Below are 20913 nucleotides of genomic sequence, written 5' to 3'. Positions count from 1 at the left end.
TTGATGGACTCTGGTAAAATAGATGAAGAGTTAGGAGAGACACAGGGGTTGTTGAATGCAGCTGAGGCAGAATTTATAGATAAACATGAGCAAAAGAAAGAGAAAAGTGATGTAGAAGCAGAACTTAGACGTATAGAAGCAGAAGAAAAATTGATTAAGCTGAAAATGCAGGCAGAGAGAGAAAGAGAAGATAGAGAGAAAAGAGAACGAAAGGAAAGAGAAGAAGAGAAAGTTGCTGAAAAATTAAGGAAAATAGCAGAAGAAAGAGAGATAGCTAGGCAAATGAGAGAGATGGAATGGTTGAAAGCTACAGCTGAATTGCCCGTAACACCGTCTAACCCTACTCAAGGTAATTCAGACCCTAAATTTGATGTAGTAAGAGTGAAGAAGATAATTCCAAAATTTACAGAAGAAGCTCCAGATGAGTTTTTTGATCACTTTGAAAAAGTGGCTTCAGGTATGGGATGGCCAGAGGATAAATGGTCAGTCTTGTTACAGAGTGTTCTCATTGGTAAAGGAAGAAGTGCCTATTCAGCCTTATTGGCTGATCAGTGTAAAGAGTACAAGGTACTCAAACACAATGGGCTACAAGTTTACCAGATGACCCCTGAACATTGTAATGAAAGATTCAGATCTTTGAGAAAGGATGACAAGATAACTTTCTTGGATTATGCTTACAAAGTGAGAAAGTGTTTTAAACGATGGTTGGAAGCTGCTAAAATTAAAACATTTGAAGATCTTGAAGTATTAGTTGTTCTTGAACAATATCTTAGGGGAATTCCTAAACACATAAGAGCCTATTTAAGAGAGAGAGAGGTGAATAAACTTGACAAAGATGCTATGCTTAGTGAAGACTATAATATAATCAGTAGCAAAAGGAACTATAATGTTGAGTACCAGAATCAACGCATAGGTTTTAAGTCTCATCCAAATTTCAAGAGCAGATTTAATGGGAATCCTACAAGTGATAATGCCAAGTCAGTGCAGGGTAATATCCCTCAGCAAGCTAATGTAAAATCCTCATATAATGTTGCAAGGCAATTACAGAAGCCTAGTGTTATCTGCTACAAGTGTGGAAAAGCAGGACACTTCAGTTGGGAATGTTATCAGACACATCAGCAGTCCAAACCAGTTGGTCAAGTAGTAAGAGGTGACCAGGTGAAACAGACTACAAAGAGCAGTGTGGGGAGGAGTCAAACTCCAGTGAAGACTGAGACTAAACAAGCTGAGTGTTTAGCAACCAGTGGAAATGTAACTTCAAGCAGTGAGTGGCTGAGCAGTTTGGAGGCTTTTAAGCCATATATCTATGAGGGTTTAAGAAGTGCTAAAGAAACGAGCAGGAGAAAATTACTGCTGATTTATTGAGGACACAGGCAGTTTATATAGTGGCGGATTGACATCATGCCGAGGAATACAATGAGAACCAGGGTGACCTGAGGTCAATAACATTTAACAATAAATACAATGAATAAATACACTCTGAGTTGCAAATATGGACAATAATGAAGTTGACGACATTCTGATACATGAGCAAAAGAAACATATGCCATACAAGCTAGTAATAGGTAAATATTTACATAGATCAGTTTAAATGATTGAGTATGGTTGATCCTGGATGACCCGTTATCCTAGGAGCGGCATAGAAAACGGGTCGCCATCATAGAAGACCCTCTTACCGGGACTTTACAAATACACCCCCCTCAAGACGTGGGTAACGTCTGATTAATCCACGTATCTGCTGGGGCGTTGAAGAGTGTGGGCATTGAAGTGAGTGGAGGGTTGCGGATGTTTCTGAGGGCGGCCTTGTGACCTCCTTCTGCGGCGGCCCGGCTGCGGAGACGACTGCCCAGGCGGAGGGTGCGGTGCGGTGACGTCTGTTTCCCCCTCCAGGAGGGCGGGCTTGATGCGGTCGATCAACACCCAGTTGTCTTTTCTCTGAAGGGCGAGACGGAAAGCCTTGTTGTTCCTCTCCAGCACGTGGAAGGGCCCCCTGTAGGGCCTGGTCAACGGTAGGTGGACGGCGTCATCCCTGACGAAGGCGTAGGTGGTGGAGGACAAGCTGGGAGGCGTGAAGGCGACTGACTTGTCGGTGTATGCCCGCTTACAGGGGCGAACTTGCCGACTATGTCGCGAAGCCTCTGGACTGACGGGTTGTGGCGGTCCTCTGTTACCTGTTTGCCCGGGACTACGAGGGGCTCCCTGTAGATTTTCTCCGCTGAGGACGGGTCGCCATTGGCTCTGGGGGTGGTTCTCAGCCTGAGGAGGACCCACGGCAGCTGGTATTTCCAATCCTCAGTGGTGCAGCGGGCCATGAGGGACGCTTTCAGGGACCTGTGGAACCTCTCCACCAAGCTGTTGGCTGCAGGGTTGTAAGCGGTGGTGGTGCGGTGAGATGTCCCCAGCAGGCGTGCCAGGGCGGACCACAACTCGGACAGGAAGGCAGGGCCCCAGGTCGGTGGTTATGTGGTCTGGGACGCCGAACCGGCTGATCCAGCTGCAGAGGAGGGCCTCGGCGCACGCACTGGCAGTGGCTTCCTGCATGGGTGTCGCTTCGGGCCACTTGGTTGAGCAGTCGACCATTGTCAGGAGATATCTGGCCCTGCTTGACGGGGGAAGAGGGCCGATGATGTTGATGTGTATGTGGCTGTGGAAACTCACCAACCCCGGACTCGGTGTGACGATCTATCTTGCTGGTTTGGCACCGAAGACACTGTCTTGCCCAAGTCCTCGCGTCCTTCCGCATTCCATGCCAGACGAACTTTTCTGTCACCAGCCAGCCGTGGCTGGCTGGTGCTGACGTCGCAGAGGAGTTTTGGTCCCCTGGGGGCGAGGGCAACGTCCCTCCACTTCAGGGACGTGATGGCGGTGCGGTAGGCTGGAGTCTCCGGGTCGGTGGCCTGTTCCCGGGCGAGGTCCTCGTACTTGATCCCGAGCTGCACCACGTTGAGCTCGATTCTGGAGAGGGCGTCTGCTACAGGGTTCTTCCTGCCAGGGAGGTATTTGATTGAGCAGGTGAACTCCGCGATGGCTGTGAGGTGTCGCTGCTGCCTGGAAGACCATGCGTCCCCCTGCTTGGTGAAGGTGTGGACCAGCGGCTGGTGGTCCGTGTAGATTGTGAAGAACGTACCCTCCAGTAGGAACTTGAAGTGCCGGACTGCCCGGTACACTGCGCAGAGTTCCCTGTCGAAGGTGCTGTAGCGGGCCTCTGCGCGGTTGAACTTTTGCTGAAGAAGGCGATGGGCTGGGGCGCGCCGTCGACGAACTGCTCCAGGACGGCTCCACAGGCAACGCTACTGGCATCCGTCGTCAGTTGGAGGGGAGCGCTGGGGTCCTGGTGGGCCAAGGCGGTTGCCTCGGCGAGGGCGGCCTTTGTCAGGGAGAAGGCCTGCTGCTGGCTGGGTCCCCACACTAAGGATTTTGGTTGGCCCTTCAGGATCTCTGTCTGGTGTGTGTGATCCCGGGGATGAACCTCCTGTAGTAATTTACCATCCCGAGGAACTCCTGGACGGCCTTGACGGGGGTGGGGATGGGGAACCTGGCGACGGCTGCGACCTTCGATGTGAGCGGGCAGATGCCATCCAGGGATATATCGTGGCCTAGGAAGTCAGCTTCCTCTACGCCGAAGGTGCACTTGTCAAATCTGACAACGAGGCCGTTCTCCTGCAGGCGCTGCAGGACCCCCCCGGTGTGCCTCTGGTGCTCTTTATGGAACCTGGAAAATATAAGGATATCATCCACGTAGCAGACACAGAACTTCAGGTCCCCCAGGATGCAAAGTCGCCCCCACGTTCCTCAGGCCAAAGGTGGAGAAGGCGAAGACCTAGGACCCAAAGGGCGTGATGGTGGCGGTTTTCGGGATATCCTCTGGAGAAACTGGTACCTGAAAGTAAGATTTTAAAAAATCCAACTTAGAAAATATTTTGGCCCCGTGGAAGGAGGCCGTGAGGTCCTGCATGTTCGGCAGGGGATAATGGTCAGGTTCAGTTGCGAGGTTGAGCCGCCTGTAGTCGCTGCAGAGTCTCCAGGAGCCATCCGGTTACTGCACCATGTGGAGGGGAGAGGCCGACGGGATGGAGGCCTTCTTGCATATGCCCATCCACTCCATCTTGGCGAAGGCGTCCTTGGCCTCCTGGAGGCACCGAGGGGGAAGCCTCCGGAACTTTCCGTGTACAGGGGGGGCTCTTCGTCTTTATGTGATGGTAGATGCCATGTTTTGCTGGGGCCCCTGGTACCTGACAGAGCTCGGGCTTGAATACGTCGGGGAACTCCTCCAGCAGCTGGGCGTATTGGTGGGGGGCGACAGAGCAGATGGTAGGCGCGCTGGGTCCCGTTGCCAACGGGAGGGACTGGCAGGAGTCGGTGTTGAGGAGAGGCTTGCGACCGACGTCGACTGCCAACCCGAAGTGGGCAAGGAAATCGGCACCCAGGAGCAGGGTCCTTACGTCCATGACGACGAAGTTCCACAAATACCTCCGGCCAAGGATGGAGATTGACAGGAGCCTGGTGCTGTAGGAGAGGATGGGGGACCCGTTGGCGGCCGTCAGGAAGGCAGCCGGGTCTGGTGGGCGCTTGCGGTCCTCCTTGGATGGTGGAAATATTGATCTAACGACCCTGGTGTCGACCAACATCATCCTGCCGGAGATGGTGTCGCAGACGTAGAAGCCTAATGGCTTTGGGCTCCTGGGTTCCTCTGCTGCCATGGCGGCCTGTTCTGTTGGCCTCCGCCTCCCCTGTTTTTTGGATGGGCGAATGAGCACGGGGGTTGGCAGTTCCGGGTGTCCTTGCCATACCGCTGGTGGTAGTAGCAAGGGCCCGGTGGGTTCCTCTTGTGATGATACGGTGGCCGCCTTTTGGTGACAACACTTATCTCCTCCTCTGCGCCCTCCTCCTGCTGAATGGAACTGATGAGGTGTGCGGGCGCTGATGCCCGTTCCACTGCCCTTGTGGAGTCGGTCAGCTGCTGCGCCATTCTAATCAAGTCCTTGAGTGGCATGGTGTAGGGCTCGAGGATCTGAGTCCGGACCTCCGGGAGGAGCTGGCGGAGGAGGGGCTCCCTCGACAGGCTGATCTCGGGCTGCCTGCCACTACTGTCGGTGCCGGGGAGGGTGAGGAGGTCCTGGATCATGCCCCATGACTCCATGACGCTCTGTTCCTGCCGCAAGTTGATGACGAGGTCGAGGGCGAGGGGCAGCCCACTCGGTGACCGGCAGGGAGCAAGTCTCGATGAGGGATGTTTTCAGGTGGCAGTAGGTGAGGGGACGTGCGGCGGACACCCATGGGATGAGTCTCCTGTAGACCTCCTCCAGCAGGGCGTTGATTACTGCATCAGCTTGCAGCACCTTGTCCAAGGGCTTCGCCAGCCTGAACTGACCCTCGACTCTGTACAGCCATGATGATGGGTTTCCCTGTGTGAAAGGCGGCAGCTTTATGGCGAGGGTGGCTTTTGTTTGTCCTGCCAGGCAGGGCGCCGGGCAGGGCAGCATGCGGAGCGCGTGGGTAGTGGTGTGGAGGAGCGCATGAATCTTGGCCCGGGGGAGGGCGCGGGTGATATGGGCGGGAGGTAAATGTCTGAGTCTGCGAGGTTCGCTGTTAACTGAACATGGGAGGGAATGTCCGCGTCCATGCTTGCGTTAGCCCTCTTAATTGGAGTGGGATACTCGCGTCAATACGCACATGGGAGCGCGCCCTGTGAGTCCGTTAATGATGCTGGTGATTTGCTGATGAGAGTCAGCATGCCCGAACGCTGGTTACAGCGCCGTAATAAGTCCGCTAGGGCCATGGGTAGTTCCTGGAGCCCAGACCAAGTCACCTTGTGAGTCCGCTAATGGCTCCGGGAACCACTCCGGGGTCACCACTTTAAGAGGTGCTAAAGAAACGAGCAGGAGAAAGTTACTGCTGATTTATTGAGGACACAGGCAGTTTATATAGCAGTGGACTGACATCACACTGAGGAATACAATGAGAACCAGGGTGACCTGAGGTCAATAACATTTAACAATGAATACAATGGATAAATACACTCTGAGTTGCAAAAATGGACAATAATGAAGTTGACGACATTCTGATACATAGATCAGTTTAAATGATTGGGTATGGCTGATCCTGTGTGACCCGTTATCCTAGGAGCAGCATAGAAAACGGGTCGCCATCATAGAAGACCCGCTTAGCGGGGATTTTACAAGGGTACGCTGACAGCTCCAGGAGGAAGTGTGCAGGTACCAAGTCAAGGTGTTACATGATACAGGGAGCAACCATAGTTTGGTAGTCTGTGGTGCTCACCCCCAGTTGGAGAAGAATCTCACAGGAGATTTAGTTATTTTGAAGGGTATAGGAGGAGAAGAGGTAACTCCTATATGCTGCTTACACCTGTCATGTGAATTAGTGACAGATGTTGATTTTGCTGTAAAGGACTCACTGGCTGTTGAAGGTGTACATGTTCTGTTTGGGAATGAAGTTGGTAGTGTGCCATTTGTTCCTTGTCCTATAGTGACAGATAAACCATTGAGGATTAGTCCTACGGTAGATTTGGAGAAGAATAACCCCCACCTGTTTCCTAGCTGTGTGACTACTAGGAGTATGAAGAGGACTATGCCTGTAAGTGAAGAGACTGAGGATTTACCTACTCAAGAAGGATCAAGTGAAGGATCTTTGAGCTTAGAAGAGTTGTTCCAGGAAAATGATGTTTCCCCTAATGCTGACCAAGAAGAGGTTTCCCAAGAAGAAGCTGTTGTCCCTGAAGAGACTCTGAGTAGTCAAAATGTTCCTAAAGATAACGGTGAAAGTACAGTAGCTGAGTTAGCAGATATTGAGAGCTCAACCCTTGAAGTTGGTCAGGTGACCAGAGAGAAGCTAATGGAACTGCAGAAGAAGGATGCATCATTATTCAAGTTGTTTTTCAGAGTTGTTTATCGAGAAGAGATGCAACAGACTCCTACCTGTTATTATCTGAAGGAAGGTTTGCTGATGGGGAAGAATAGACCTGCAGATATACCAGGAGATGCTGAATGGGGCGAATATCATCAAATTTTGATCCCACATCCATTGAGGAAGCAAGTGGTAGCAGTAGCTCATGAGTCTGGACATATGAGAATCAGGAAGACTGTGGAGAAGATCATGAAATATTTTTTCTGGCCTGGACTTCACAAAGATGTTAGCAAGTTGTGTTGGGAGTGTCGTACCTGCCAGATAGCTGGAAAGCCGAATGAAACCATTCAGAAAGCCCCCCTACAACCTACAGAAGTTAGAGGAGAACCCTTTAGCAAGATGATTATAGATATGGTTGGACCACTGCCAAGGACGAAGAAAGGTCATGAATATCTGTTAACATTAATGTGTCCTGTGACAAGATATCCTGAGGCAATCCCTGTTAGAAACATATCTGCCAAGATAGTTGCTGAGAAACTAGTGGAGTTTGTCTCAAAGTTTGGGATACCAGAGATTGTACAAAGTGATAGAGGAACCAATTTTGCTTCCAAACTGTTTCAGGATGTGATGAACTTGTTAGGAGTGAAACAACAGTTATCCACTGCGTATCACCCAGAGACTCAAGGAGCCTTGGAAAGGTTTCACCAGACATTGAAAAGTATGCTGACTAAGTATTGTTCTGAGTCAGGCAGAGATTGGGATGTTGGTGTACAAGTGATGTTATTTCAAATTAGGAGTACTTATCAAGAAAGCATGGGTTATTCACCTAACGAGATGATTTTTGGTAGAGAAGTGGGAGGACCGTTGAAAATTCTTGCAGAAAATTGGGAAGGAAATCAAGTGGAAGTCCAAGGAGAGTATGTGAAGAACTTGACGAAAAGATTGGAAGAGATTAGAAAATTCTCTTGAGAAAATCTGAAACTGAGTCAAGAGAAAATGGAAAGGAGACATGATAAGAAGACTAAGCTTAGAAGTTTTAGTGTTGGTCAACAAGTGTTAGTGTTTTTACCTGTCAAGAGATTTCCCCTTTCCAACAAGTTTCAAGGTCCTTGCAAGATAACTGAAAGGTTAAGTGATAGAACTTATGTGATTGAAACACCAAAAAGATGAAGACGAAAAAGGGAGATACATGTAAACCTCTTAAAACCTTACTTCTCAGAAACCAAAATGGAAACTGTGTCAATAACCCAGACAACTTCAACTACAGAGGACGATGATGGATATGAATTGGGAGCTGAAAACAAGATGAATAATTCTTCAATTTTGGAAAATCTCGAGGATAAACTTAAACATCTGAGTGTTGAGCAAGGTGGTGAATTGCGTGAAGTGATTAGAAGTTTCACAGAACTATTTGCAGATGTACCTAGGTGTACTGATCTGACCAAGCATGAGATCAAGATCCAAGAAGATGGACGTCCATTCAAACAGAGAGCTTATCGCCTATCACCTTATCACTGAGATGTTTTAAAGAAAGAAGTCGAGTATTTGTTACAGCATGGATTAGCAGAACCCAGTTCAAGTCACTACAGCTCTCCATTTGTGTTAGTGAAGAAACTGGATGGCTTGTTTAGGATGTGCACTGATTATAGGAAACTGAATTCCATCAGTGTGGCTGACAATTATCCCTTGCCTCTTATAGATCAGTTACTTGATAATGTTGGACAAGCCAGGTTTGTCTCCAAGATAGACTTGTTGAAGGGATACTTTCAAACTCCCTTAGATGAGAATGCTAAGTTGCTGTCAGCTTTTATTACTCCTTTTGGACTTTATCAGTATACTGTTCTGCCATTTGGTCTGATGAATGCACCTGCAATGTTTCAATGAGTGATGGATCAACTGCTAGGATCCATAGGAGTAGGTGTATATCTGGATGACATAGTCATTTACTCTACAACATGGGAAGAACATCTGAAGATCCTGAGGAAAGTTTTCAAGAAACTAAGGGAAGCAGGACTAACAGTCAACCTAGAGAAGAGTGAGCTTGGGAAGGCAACTGCGCAGTATCTTGGGTTTGAAGTTGGGAAAGGCCTTCTCGCTCCAGTAAACGCTAATGCAGAAGGTATCCGTTAGGCTACCCCACCTACTACTAGGAAACAGCTACAGAGATTTTTGGGCATGGCTGGATTCTATCGACGTTTCTGCCCGAATTTCTCAGCTGTAGTAGCTGTCTTAACAGACTTAACTAGTCCCAAAGCTAAGTTTGTTTGGACTACGGAATGTCAAGAATCCTTTGAGAGGGTAAAAGCCATTTTAACTTCAAGACCATTACTTCAGGCTCCAGACTTCAATAAGAAATTTGTGATACAAGTTGATGCCTCTGACTGTGGAATTGGAGCTGTACTACTTCAAGAAGATGAAAGTGAACATTTGCATCCTGTATATTTCATGTCTTCAAAATTGACAAAGCATCAGAAAGTGTATTCCACAGTAGAAAAAGAAACTCTAGCCTTAACCACAGCATTGAAAAAGTTTGAAGTGCATGTGAACAGACCTAGGAATGAAGAAATTTTAGTGCTGTCTGATTACAAACCGCTCACGTTTTTACAGCAGATCAAGAATCACAACCAGAGACTTACCTGGTGGTTTCTGTGCTTGCAACCCTATAATCTCAAAGTGAAGCATTTTTCAGGTAAGAACAATGTGGTTGCTGATTACTTATCCTGTTGTGAATCATTGGATTCAACCCCAGGATAACCAATCTTCTGGGGGGAGGAATCTTATGCTGTGGTTTTCATAATGCAGTAATCTCTCCTTAATCTTTGTGTGTATGTGTGTATTGTTGTATACTGTATAATTTTGTGTTTAGATGTTCAGATTCCATAGAGAGTTAACTTAAAATTAATGTGTTTAAACCCTGTATGGCTTATAAGAAGGAAGATATATGGAGTGGAGTGAGAGACAGAGGGTAGTTGTTATATAAAGAGGCAACTTGTTTTCGTCAATATACAAGACTGCTAAAGTAACGGATTCCTATATGGCTCGGTCATCCCATACAGAACGCTGTTGGATGGTAAATCGTATCACGAATGTTACATAACATCGTTCTGGAATTTTCCTGTTGTAACGTAACTGATATTTTGTAGTCAATGGTCACTCGTAACTTTTAACTGTTTAATTCCTTAGTAAATGTGTCTGAGTCATCTGAACAGTGTATTTTATTGAGTGAAGGTAATGGCGCCTAATAATAAGTGTAAGAGGCCTAAAAAATGGAGAAACTCGTACCAAGGTAATGTCACATAATCATTGGTTTTTAGTGCACTATAAAATAATATTTACAGTGGTTATATACAATTATTCTAATTTTTTCCTTTTTTAATACTTTTTCATTTTGTATCTTTTATACTTAACCTTTGAAGAGTTTATATATATATATATATGTGGTACGTTTGCTATTGCCTTAATGCTTTGCTTTACATTTTGATATTTTCTTTTTTTACAGAGTATATTTCTGTCTTTTGTATTCACATTTTGTTTGATTGATTTAGTTGCTTTATTTTGTTTAACACTTGAGAATTAATTTACTTCTATTTCTTCTCAATCATTATCCATTACTTAACAACTAAAATTTTACTTGAATAAATTTTGCTTAATTAATAAATTAATTTCTGATTTAATTTTGACTGATGATTAATTTAAACTTAATCCAATTTTGTTTTGTTTTCAAGTAATAAGAAATTTCCCTGAGTCCGTTAAAGTCATGTATAATCTTTGAATTTAAAAATAAATTTTTTATATTTAAAATTGTTATATCAGATTTTCATTTATTGACCCACCAGTAATTTTGATTTGAATTAGATATAGAGTGGTAAGTGAGATGTTTTCCTTCAAGTAACTGAAGTGGGTTTGAACCAGGGAAATACTTAGACTTTTATAATGTTGTTGGAGTGATGCCCTTTGATTTTACCTCACACCTGTTTTAATGAACTTATTCTGCTTTCTTGCATGATTGGTAAGTTCTATAAGGGATCACTGTTGCCTTCAGAGAAAACAGTCGTTTTGTATTTGTGATGAGGATTCAGGTGTCTGGCTGTTGTGAGGTAACTATAATTGTCGGATACTTGGTAAGTTTGGTAATCAAATATCAAGCACTTGGGTACCAGGTGTAATTTGAAGATCAGACACTGGGCACTTCGTCATAATATATATACAGGTATATATATTTTCATGATGTTGCCTTGTAAAACATATATCCTCCTATAATTTTGACATATTTACTTTTTTCATGTGTTATGTTTAATGATAATGATTGTTGAAGTGTCATATTTAGTTTGGCATCAGATCTCAAAAGAACTAATGATTAAGTAACTCAATAGCGTAATTTAGAATTGATAATACAATTTTAATAGTAACGTAGTTTAGAATGAATATCTTTCTTGGTAAAAGCGTAGTATATGAACACGTGTGTGTGTCCAGCAAAGACTTGTATCATTTCAATTGTCATCAGTTGAGAGAAGAGAGAACGCTTTGTTTTGGGTCGTGATGACAGGTTGGGATAACAAATGCCGATTCGTCCCATACAAGCTCAAGACAAGTGATTTCACGTTGTTACATGTTCGAGTCACATACGCCACTTTGAGAAAAAGAATACGTGTCTTGATCAGTTACGCCATCTTTTGTAAGATTGCATTCAAAACGTATTGCTGGGATGACGTCATTTTCCTTCAAGAAGTTTCTCCATGATATCTCGCACCCAAAATGCTTTAATGACGTCACCTCCCTGCTTCTAGAACTTTTGTATCTCGTACCCAAAATGCTTTAATGACATCATGTAATTATTTCACGTGTTACTGGAATTCTAAAATCTGTTTCATTCTGATTTCTGACACCAGATAGTTTGGTTCCCTCTCTCTCTCTCTCATTCTTAAAAAGATATTACTTTTAACGTAGTGTTTTGTGGTCACATATTAGCATTAACTTTTGAGATCTGAATTTAGTAAAGTTATTTAGTTTGTAACGGCGCCTGGTAAAAAAGTGTGTATTTGGTGATGCAGCTGCAGCAAGTGATTTATAGAGGTTTTCACAAGTTTGTGTAAGGTAACGTGAATTTTACTTAATAATACCATGGTATGATAAGTTAGGAAATTTTGACAGAGTGAAATCGTTATTGATAAATGTTATGTGTATTTTTGTGTGTTTTTCTGTTTGCAGTTCCTTCATATTTTCACATTTGTTTTATGTTTGTAATGTAACATTTATTTACGTAGCATTTTAAATATTTCTTGGTAATTTAACATTGCATACTTGATTTATTATTTCATTTATTTATTAAGATTTTCTTTTCAAATCTTGAGTAATTCTTGATAGTTTAAATTTTGCTTGATTAATTTAAATTTCTGATAAAATTTTTGTGAATTAGTTTTGTTTCATAATTTAATTCAAGAATTAATTAAGTGTTGTGTTATTTTCAAGTAATAATAGATTTTTCAGATTGTGAATTCTAATTATAAACTTTGAATTTAAAAATAAATTGTTGTATTTAACATTTTTAGAAAAGTGTTTCATTTAATGATCACCAGTGAATAGAATTGATTATGTGTGCATAAGGCAAAGTGATAAACATGTTTTGTTCTTTTAGTTTTGCTAAAGTGAATTAAGACCAGGGAAACAGTTAGAGTTTTTTTGATGGAGTGATGCCCTTTTACTCTAGAATATTTCTAGTTTAGTTTTTGATACCTCACACATATTCTGATAAACTTAGTTTGATTTTTCAAGTAATAAATAAGTTTTTTCTTAAGGGATCACTGTTACCTTTAGAGTACTCAGTCATAATAATTAATGTTATGAGAGTTCAGGTATCTGGCTGAAGTGAGGTATATTTTTGAATTTTGAGATTAGTTGTGTAATAACCAGGTACTTGATACGCATCGTGACATTATATTGTTTGGTGCCCAGACACGCGGGAACAAAACAAAATATCACTCTGGTTTATGGTTTATACTGGTGGTGTTAGGGATATATTTTGATAGGAGAGTGACCACATAGTTATATTTTGCTTTCTATTGTGAATTATTTAGTTGAGTAACTTAGAGAAAATGGCTCTGTTCAATGTTCAAAAGTTTTTAGCAACTCCTTCCATCCAAGAGTTATCTGAATCTGACCTGACTAAGGCACAGTGGATTGCTTTAGCAGTGGCATGTGGGGGTAATGTGTCTAGTGGTATGATTAAGGCACAAATCAAATATATTGCAATCCAAGCATTGATGGACTCTGGTAAAATAGATGAAGAGCTAGGAGATGTGCAAGAGTTGTTGAATGCAGCTGAGGCAGAACTTACAGATAAACATGAGCAAAAGAAAGAGAAAAGTGATGCAGAAGCAGAGCTAAGACGTATAGAAGCAGAAGAAAATTTAATTAAACTGAAGATGCAAGCTGAAAGAGAGAAAATACAGGCAGAAAGAGAAAGAGAATATAGAGAGAAAAGAGAAAGAAAGGAAAGAGAAGAAGAAAAAGCAGCAGAAGAAGAAAGAGAAAGAGCAACAAATGAAAGGGAGATGGAGTTAATAAAAGCTCGATCTACATTACCTGTAACACCATCTAACCCTACTCAAGGTGATTCAGACCCTAAATTTGATGTAGTAAGAGTGCAGAAGTTAATTCCAAAGTTTACAGAAGAAGCTCCAGATGAGTTTTTTGATCACTTTGAAAAAGTGGCTTCAGGTATGGGATGGCCAGAGGATAAATGGTCGGTCTTGTTACAGAGTGTTCTCATTGGTAAAGGAAGAAGTGCCTATTTAGCCTTATCAGCTGATCAGTGTGAAGAGTACAAGGTACTCAAACACAATGTGCTACAAGTTTACCAGATGACCCCTGAATATTATAATGAAAGATTCAGATCTTTTAGAAAGGATGACAAGATCATTTTCTTGGATTATGCCTTCAAAGTAAGAAGAGGTTTTAAACGATGGTAGGAGACTGCTAAAGTTAAATCTATGGACGAACTTGAGGAGTTAGTAGTCCTAGAACAATATCTTAGAGGAATTCCTGAACACATAAGAGCCTGTTTAAGAGAGAGAGAGGTTAAGAAACTTGACAAAGCTGCTACATTGAGTGAAGACTTTAATATAATATGTAGCAAAAGAAATTATAATGTCAGGTACCAGAACCAACAACGCACAAGTTTCAGGTCTCATCCAAATTTCAGGAACATTACAACTGGAAACTACAAAGAGCAGTGCGGGGAAGACTGACACTAAACAAGCAGAGTGTTTAGCAACCAGTGGAAATGTGACTTCAAGCAGTGAGTGGCTGAGCAGCTTGAAGGCTTTTAAGCCATATATCTATGAAGGTATGCTGACAACTCAAGGAGGAAGTGTGCAGGTACCAGTCAAAGTATTACGTGATACGGGGAGTAACCATAGTGTGGTAGTTCATGGTGCTCACCCACAGTTGGAGAAGAATCTCACCGGAGATTCAGTTATTTTGAAGGGTATAGGAGGAGAAGAGGTAACTCCTATATGCCGCTTGCACTTTTCCTGTGAATTGGTGACAGGAAATGTTGATTTTGCTGTAAAAGACTCACTAGCTGTTGAAGGTGTACGTTTTACTGGGTAATGAAGTTGGTGGTGTACCATTTGTTCCTTGTCCTATAGTGACAGACAAACTGTTAAGGATTAGCCCTACAGTAGATTTAGAGAAGAATAACCCCCACCTGTTTCCAAGTTGTGTAACTACCAGGAGTATGAAGATAACTATGTCTGCAAGTGAAGATACTGAGGATTTACCTGCACCAGAAGGATCAAGTGGCGGATCTTTAAGCTTAGAAGAGCTGTTCCAGAAAAGTGAAGTTTCCCCTAGTGTTAGTAATGAAGAGATTTCCCAAGAAGAATTGGATCCTGTTGTTATTAAAGAGACTCTGAGTAGTCAAAGTGTTCCTGAAGATAGTAATGAAACTACAGAAACAGAATTAGCAGATATGGAGAGTTCAGCCCTTGAAGTTGGTCAAGTGACTAGAGAGAAGCTAATGAAACTGCAGAAGAGGGATACAACGTTGGCTGACTTGTTCTTCAGAGTTGTTGATCAAGAAGAGATGCAACAAACCTCCACCTGTTATTATCTAAAGGAAGGATTGCTAATGAGGAAGCATCGACCTGCAGATATACCAGGAAATGCTGAATGGGGTGAATATCATCAAATTTTGATTCCATATCCATTGAGGAAACAAGTTGTAGCAGTAGCGCATGAGTCTGGACATATGGGAATCAGGAAGACTGTTGACAAGATTATGAAGTATTTTTTCTGGCCTGGACTTCACAAGGATGTTAGGAGATTTTGCATAGTGTGTCACACATGCCAGATAGCTGGAAAACCGAATGAAACCATTCAGAAAGCACCCCTACATCCCATAGAAGTTAGAGGAGAACCCTTTAGCAAGGTAATTATAGATGTGGTTGGGCCACTTCCGAAAACAAAGAAAGGAAATGTGTCCAGTGACCTGATATCCTGAGGCGATTCCTGTAAGAAGTATAAGTGCAAAGGTAATTGCTGAGAAGTTGGTGGAGTTTTTCTCCAAGTTTGGAATACCAGAAATTGTGCAAAGTGATAGAGGAACGAACTTTACTTCAAAATTATTCCACGATGTGATGAACTTGTTAGGAGTAAAACAACATTTATCAACTGCTTATCATCCAGAGACTCAAGGAGCCTTGGAAAGGTTCCCCTAGACATTGAAAAGTATGTTAACCAAGTATTGTAATGAATCAGGAAGAGAATGGGATACTGGTTTACCCATGATGTTATTTGAAATTAGGAATGCTTATCAAGAAAGTATGGGATGTTCACCAAATGAAATTATATTTGGTCGAGACATTAGAGGTCCATTGAAGATTCTTGCAGAGAATTGGGAAGAAAATCAAGAGGAAATCCAAGGAGAATATGTGAAGAACTTGAGGAAAAGGTTAAGAGAAATTAGAAAATTCTCTAGAAAATTTGAAAATAAGTCAAGAGAAAATGAAAAGAAAATATGATGCTAAGACTAAGCTAAGAAATTTTAGTATTGGACAGCAAGTTCTAGTGTTCTTACCAGTGAAGAGATTTACCCTTACCCATAAGTTTCAAGGTCTGTATAGGATAATAAAGAAGTTAAGTGATCGAACTTATGTGATTGAAACACCAGGAAGAAGGAAACGACAGAGGAAGATACATGTGAATCTTTTGAAACCTTACTTCTCAGAGACAAAAACTGAAACAGTGTCAATAACACAGACAAGTTCATCTACAGAAGACGATGATGGCTACGAATTGGGAGCTGAAAGCAAGATGAACAATTCTTCAATATTAGAGAATTTGGAAGATAAACTAAAACATCTGAGTGTTGAGCAAAGTAGTGAATTAAGTGAAGTGATTCAAAGTTTCCCTGAAATTTTTGCAGATGTACCTAGGCGTACCAATCTGACAAAGCATGAGACAAAGATCAGAGAAGATGGAAAACCTTTTAAACTGAGAGCTTATCGCTTATCACCTTTTCATCGAGATGTTTTGAAGAAAGAAGTTGAATATTTGTTGCAGCATGGATTAGCAGAACCCAGTTCAAGTCACTACAGCTCTCCTTCCGTGTCAGTGAAGAAACCAGATGGCTCATTTAGGATGTGTACTGATTATAGGATACTGAATTCCATCAGTGTGGCTGACAATTATCCCTTGCCTCTTATTGATTAATTACTTGATAATATTGGGCAAGCCAAATTTGTTTCCAAGATAGACTTGTTGAAAGGATATTATAAATTCCCTTAGATGAGAATGCTAAGTTGCTGTCAGCTTTCATTACTCCTTTTGGACTGTATCAATACACTGTTTTGCCATTTGGTCTGATGAATGCACCTGCAACATTCCAGCGAGTGATGGCCATCAACTACTAGGATCAATAGAAGGAGTGGGTGTATACCTTGATGACATTGTGATTTATTCTAATACATGGGAGGAACATCTGAAGATATTAAGGAAAGTGTTTAAGAAACTACGGGAGGCAGGACTAACAATCAACTTGCAAAAAACTGAGTTTGGAAAGGCGACTGTACAGTATCTAGGATTTGAAGTTGGAAAAGGCCTTCTCGCTCCTATTGATGCTAATGTAGAAGGTATCCGAAAGGCTACCCCTCCTACTACTAGGAAACAGCTGCAAAGATTTTTGGGCATGGCTGGATTTCATCGCCGATTCTGTCCAAATTTCTCAGCCATAGTAGCTCCCTTAACTAACTTAACCAATCCTAAAAGAAAGTTTGTTTGGACTCCAGAATGTCAAGAATCATTTGAGAAGGTTAAAGCCATATTAACTTCAAGACCAGTGCTTCAAGCTCCAGACTTCAGTAAAAAGTTTGTGATACAAGTTGATGCATCTGACTGTGGAATTGGAACTGTTCTACTTCAAGAAGATGACAACAGAATCTTCCATCCAGTATGTTTCATGTCTTCAAAGTTGAAAAAACACCAGAAAACTTACTCAACAATCGAAAAAGAAACATTAGCATTAATCACAGCACTGAAAAAGTTTGAAGTGTATGTGAACCGGCCAAGGAATGAAGAAATTTTAGTGTTATCGGATCACAACCCAATCTCATTCATCAGTAAGATAAAAAATAATAATATGAGACTGACCAGGTTGTCTTTATGCCTGCAACCGTATAATGTAAGAGGTAAACAAATTTTAGGAAAAGATAATGTCATAGCAGATTATTTATCCCGTTGTGAATCGTTGGAATCAAACCCGGGATAAGTAATCTTCTGGGGGGAGGAATTTCATGATGTTGCCTTGTAATACGTATATCCTCCTATAATTTTGACATATTTACTTTTTTTCATGTGTTATGTTTAATAATAATGATTGTTGAAGCGTCATATTTAGTTTCGCATCAGATCTCAAAAGAACTAGTGACTAAGTAACTTAATAGCATAATTTAGAATTGATAATACAATTTTAATAGTAACGTAGTTTGGAACGAATAATATCTTTCTTGGTAAAAGCGTAGTATATGAACACGTGTGTTTGTCCAGCAAAGACTTGTATCATTTTAATTGTCCTCAGTTGAGATAAGAGAGAACGCCTTGTTTTGGGTCGTGATGACAGGTTGGGATAACAAATGCCGATTCATCCCATACCAGCTCAAGATGAGTGATTTCACGTTGTTACATGTTTGGATCACGTACGCCACTTTGAGAGAAAGAATATGTGTCTTGATCAGTTACGCCATGTTTTGTAAGATTGCATTCAAAACGTTTTGCTGGGATGACGTCATTTTCCTTCTAGAAGTTTCTCCATGGTATCTCGCACCCAAAATGCTTTAATGAGGTCACCTCCCTGCTTCTAGAACTTTTGTATCTTGCACCCAAATGCTTTAATGACATCATGTAATTGTTTCATGTGTTACTGGAATTCTAAAATCTGTTTCATTCTGATTTCTGAGACCAGATAGTTCCGTTCCCTCTCTCTCTCTCATTCTTAAAAAGATATTACTTTTAACATAATGTTTTGTGGTCACGTATTAGCATTAACTTTTGAGATCTGAATTTAGTAAAGTTATTTAGTTTGTAACGGCGCCTGGTAAAAAAGTGTGTTTTGTGGTGACGCAGCTGCAGCAAGTGATTTACAGAGGTTTTCACAAGTTTGTGTAAGGTAACATGAATTTTACTTATTAATACCATGGTATAAGTTAGGAAATTTTGACCGAGTGAAATCATTATTGATAAATCTTATGTGTATTTTTGTGTGTTTTTCTATTTACAATGTCTTTATATTTTCACGTTTTTTATGTTTGTGATGTAACATTTATTTATGTAGCATTTTAAATATTTCTTGGTAATTTAACATTGCATACTTGATTTAATATTTCATTTATTAAGATTTTCTTTTCAAATCTTGAGTAATTCTTGATAGTTTAAATTTTGCTTGATTAATTTAAATTCCTGATAAAATTTTTGTGAATTAGTTTTGTTTCATAATTTAATTCAAGAATTAATTAAGTGTTGTGTTATTTTCAAGTAATAATAAATTTTTCAGATTGTGAATTCTAATTATAAACTTTGAATTTAAAAATAAATTTTTGTATTTAACATTTTTAGAAAAAGTGTTTCATTTATTGATCAGCAGTGAATAGGATTGATTGTGTGTGCATAAGGCAAAGTGATAAACATGTTTTGTTCTTTTAGTTTTGCTAAAGTGAATTAAGACCAGGGAAACAGTTAGAGTTTTTTTGATGGAGTGATGCACTTTTACTCTAGAATATATCTAATTTAATTTTTGATACCTCACACATATTCTGATAAACTTAGTTTGATTTTTCAAGTAATAAATAAGGTTTTTCTTAAGGGATCACTGTTACCTTTAGAGTACTCAGTCACAATAATTAATGTTATGAGAGTTCAGGTATCTGGCTGAAGTGAGGTATATTTTTGAATTTTGAGATTAGTTGTGCAATAACCAGGTACTTGATATGCATTGGGATAATATATATATATATATATATATATATATATATATATATATATATATATATATATATATATATATATATGTATATATTTATATATTATATATGTATATATATATATATATATATATATATATATATATATATATATATATATATATATATATATATATATATATATATATATATATATACACACACACATATATTGTTACTTATGAGGGCTTGGCTGATGAGTTTATTACTTGATTTACGTAAATTTTATAAGGCCCTGCGTGCCAAGGACACACATAACCTGTCAATGAAGCTACAAATTAACCTCAAAGACAGCTGTTTAAACAATCAAGGTCGCCAGTCGAGGGAAATTAACCTCAACACAAAGATATGCCGTTAACTAAGGAAATTACGACTTCGGACGCAGGTCTCATGGGCTCAGAACTTACCACCTGGGTCAAGGAGCAAGTGGACGACTTGGCCAAGCGGGAGAAGGAAGAAAGACTCGAACGGCGGAATTACGAAGCCGAACAGATTAAGTATGAAGAAGAACAGAGGGTGTATGAAGCCGAGCATAGGAGGTATGAAGCCGAGCAGAGGAGGTATGAAGCCGAGCAGAGGCAGCTAGAAGACAAAAGAGAAGAAAGAAGAAGACAGCATGAGTTAGCCTTCAAAGAAAAAGAGCTCGAGCTGGAAAGAGCAAAACGGGAGAATGCCGAAGCTATGGCTAGACAGCAAGCCTCCAGCCCCACACCTGCTGCACCAAATGCACCAATTTCGAGCATTAATTCCCTCGTCCCCAAGTGGACTGAGGACGAGCCATAAGCATGGCTGGAGGAAATCGAGGCTCTCTTCGATAACTACAGCACCACGGAGACGGAGAGAGCCTTAATACTAGCCAAGCATATGGAGGGAAAAGCCAAGGCAGCGCTTCGCTCACTGGAGAAGAGCCAGAGAGGCAACATGGTGGAAGTTCGTAGAGTCATTACAAAGGCCTACGAAATAACCCCAGAAAAATGGAGACAGCGGCTCCGAGGTCTTGCCAAGGAAGTCGGCTGGTCCTGGACCAAATGGTCCTGTCACAAGACCCAGTCTGGTACCCTCTGGTTCGACACCTTGGCCTGCACGACGTTTGAGGATCTCTTCAATCGGACCATGCTAGAAGACCTTTACCAATGTGTGCCTGGACCCCTTGCTGTATATCTTAATGATAAGCAGCCCACCACACTTATGGAAGTCTGCCACATGGCCGATTTGTGGGAAAATTCTAACCAATCTCACAGCACCTCTCAGAAGCGCCTCGTTCCGCCTGCCTACCTCTCGAACTCCACTCGCCCGAAGAATGGACTGCCGAGCAAGCCTACGTGCACCCACTGTAAGAAGGTGGGGCGCACTGAAGCTGAGTGCTGATATATACTAGGCACTAATAACCAGCCTACTACTATCAGCCAGAACTCCTCTCCCAATTCATCCGCTCAGCCCTCTCCTCCAACGGTTACTGCAGGCCACTGAGCCCATCCAAGAGGCCCGTGCAAATCCTGTGGTGCTGCCAGCCACTACAATGCTGGATCTCCGG

At 41.8% G+C, this 20913-nt stretch overlaps 1 protein-coding gene across 1 annotated transcript; it reads left to right on the top strand.

Moving 5' to 3' along the window:
* Window positions 1-459: 459 nt before the first annotated feature.
* Window positions 460-1722, top strand: LOC136837427 (uncharacterized). Its single transcript, XM_067102206.1, has 2 exons — window positions 460-1158; window positions 1633-1722. The coding sequence occupies exons 1-2, from the start codon at window positions 460-462 to the stop codon at window positions 1720-1722; spliced, it is 789 nt and encodes a 262-aa protein (XP_066958307.1).
* The last annotated feature ends 19191 nt before the right edge of the window (window positions 1723-20913 follow it).

This window comes from Macrobrachium rosenbergii, chromosome 59 (genome assembly GCF_040412425.1).
Source record: "Macrobrachium rosenbergii isolate ZJJX-2024 chromosome 59, ASM4041242v1, whole genome shotgun sequence".
Taxonomy (NCBI): domain Eukaryota; kingdom Metazoa; phylum Arthropoda; class Malacostraca; order Decapoda; family Palaemonidae; genus Macrobrachium; species Macrobrachium rosenbergii.
This window is presented reverse-complemented; position numbering and strand designations above follow the sequence as displayed.

Coding starts and splice junctions, on each gene's coding strand:
- LOC136837427 (XM_067102206.1), top strand. CDS start 460: ATGGGATGGCCAGAGGATAAATGGTCAGTCTTGTTACAGAGTGTTCTC. Junction 1,159..1,632: donor AAGTAGTAAGAGGTGACCAG/GTGAAACAGACT, acceptor CCGTTATCCTAG/GAGCGGCATAGAAAACGGGT.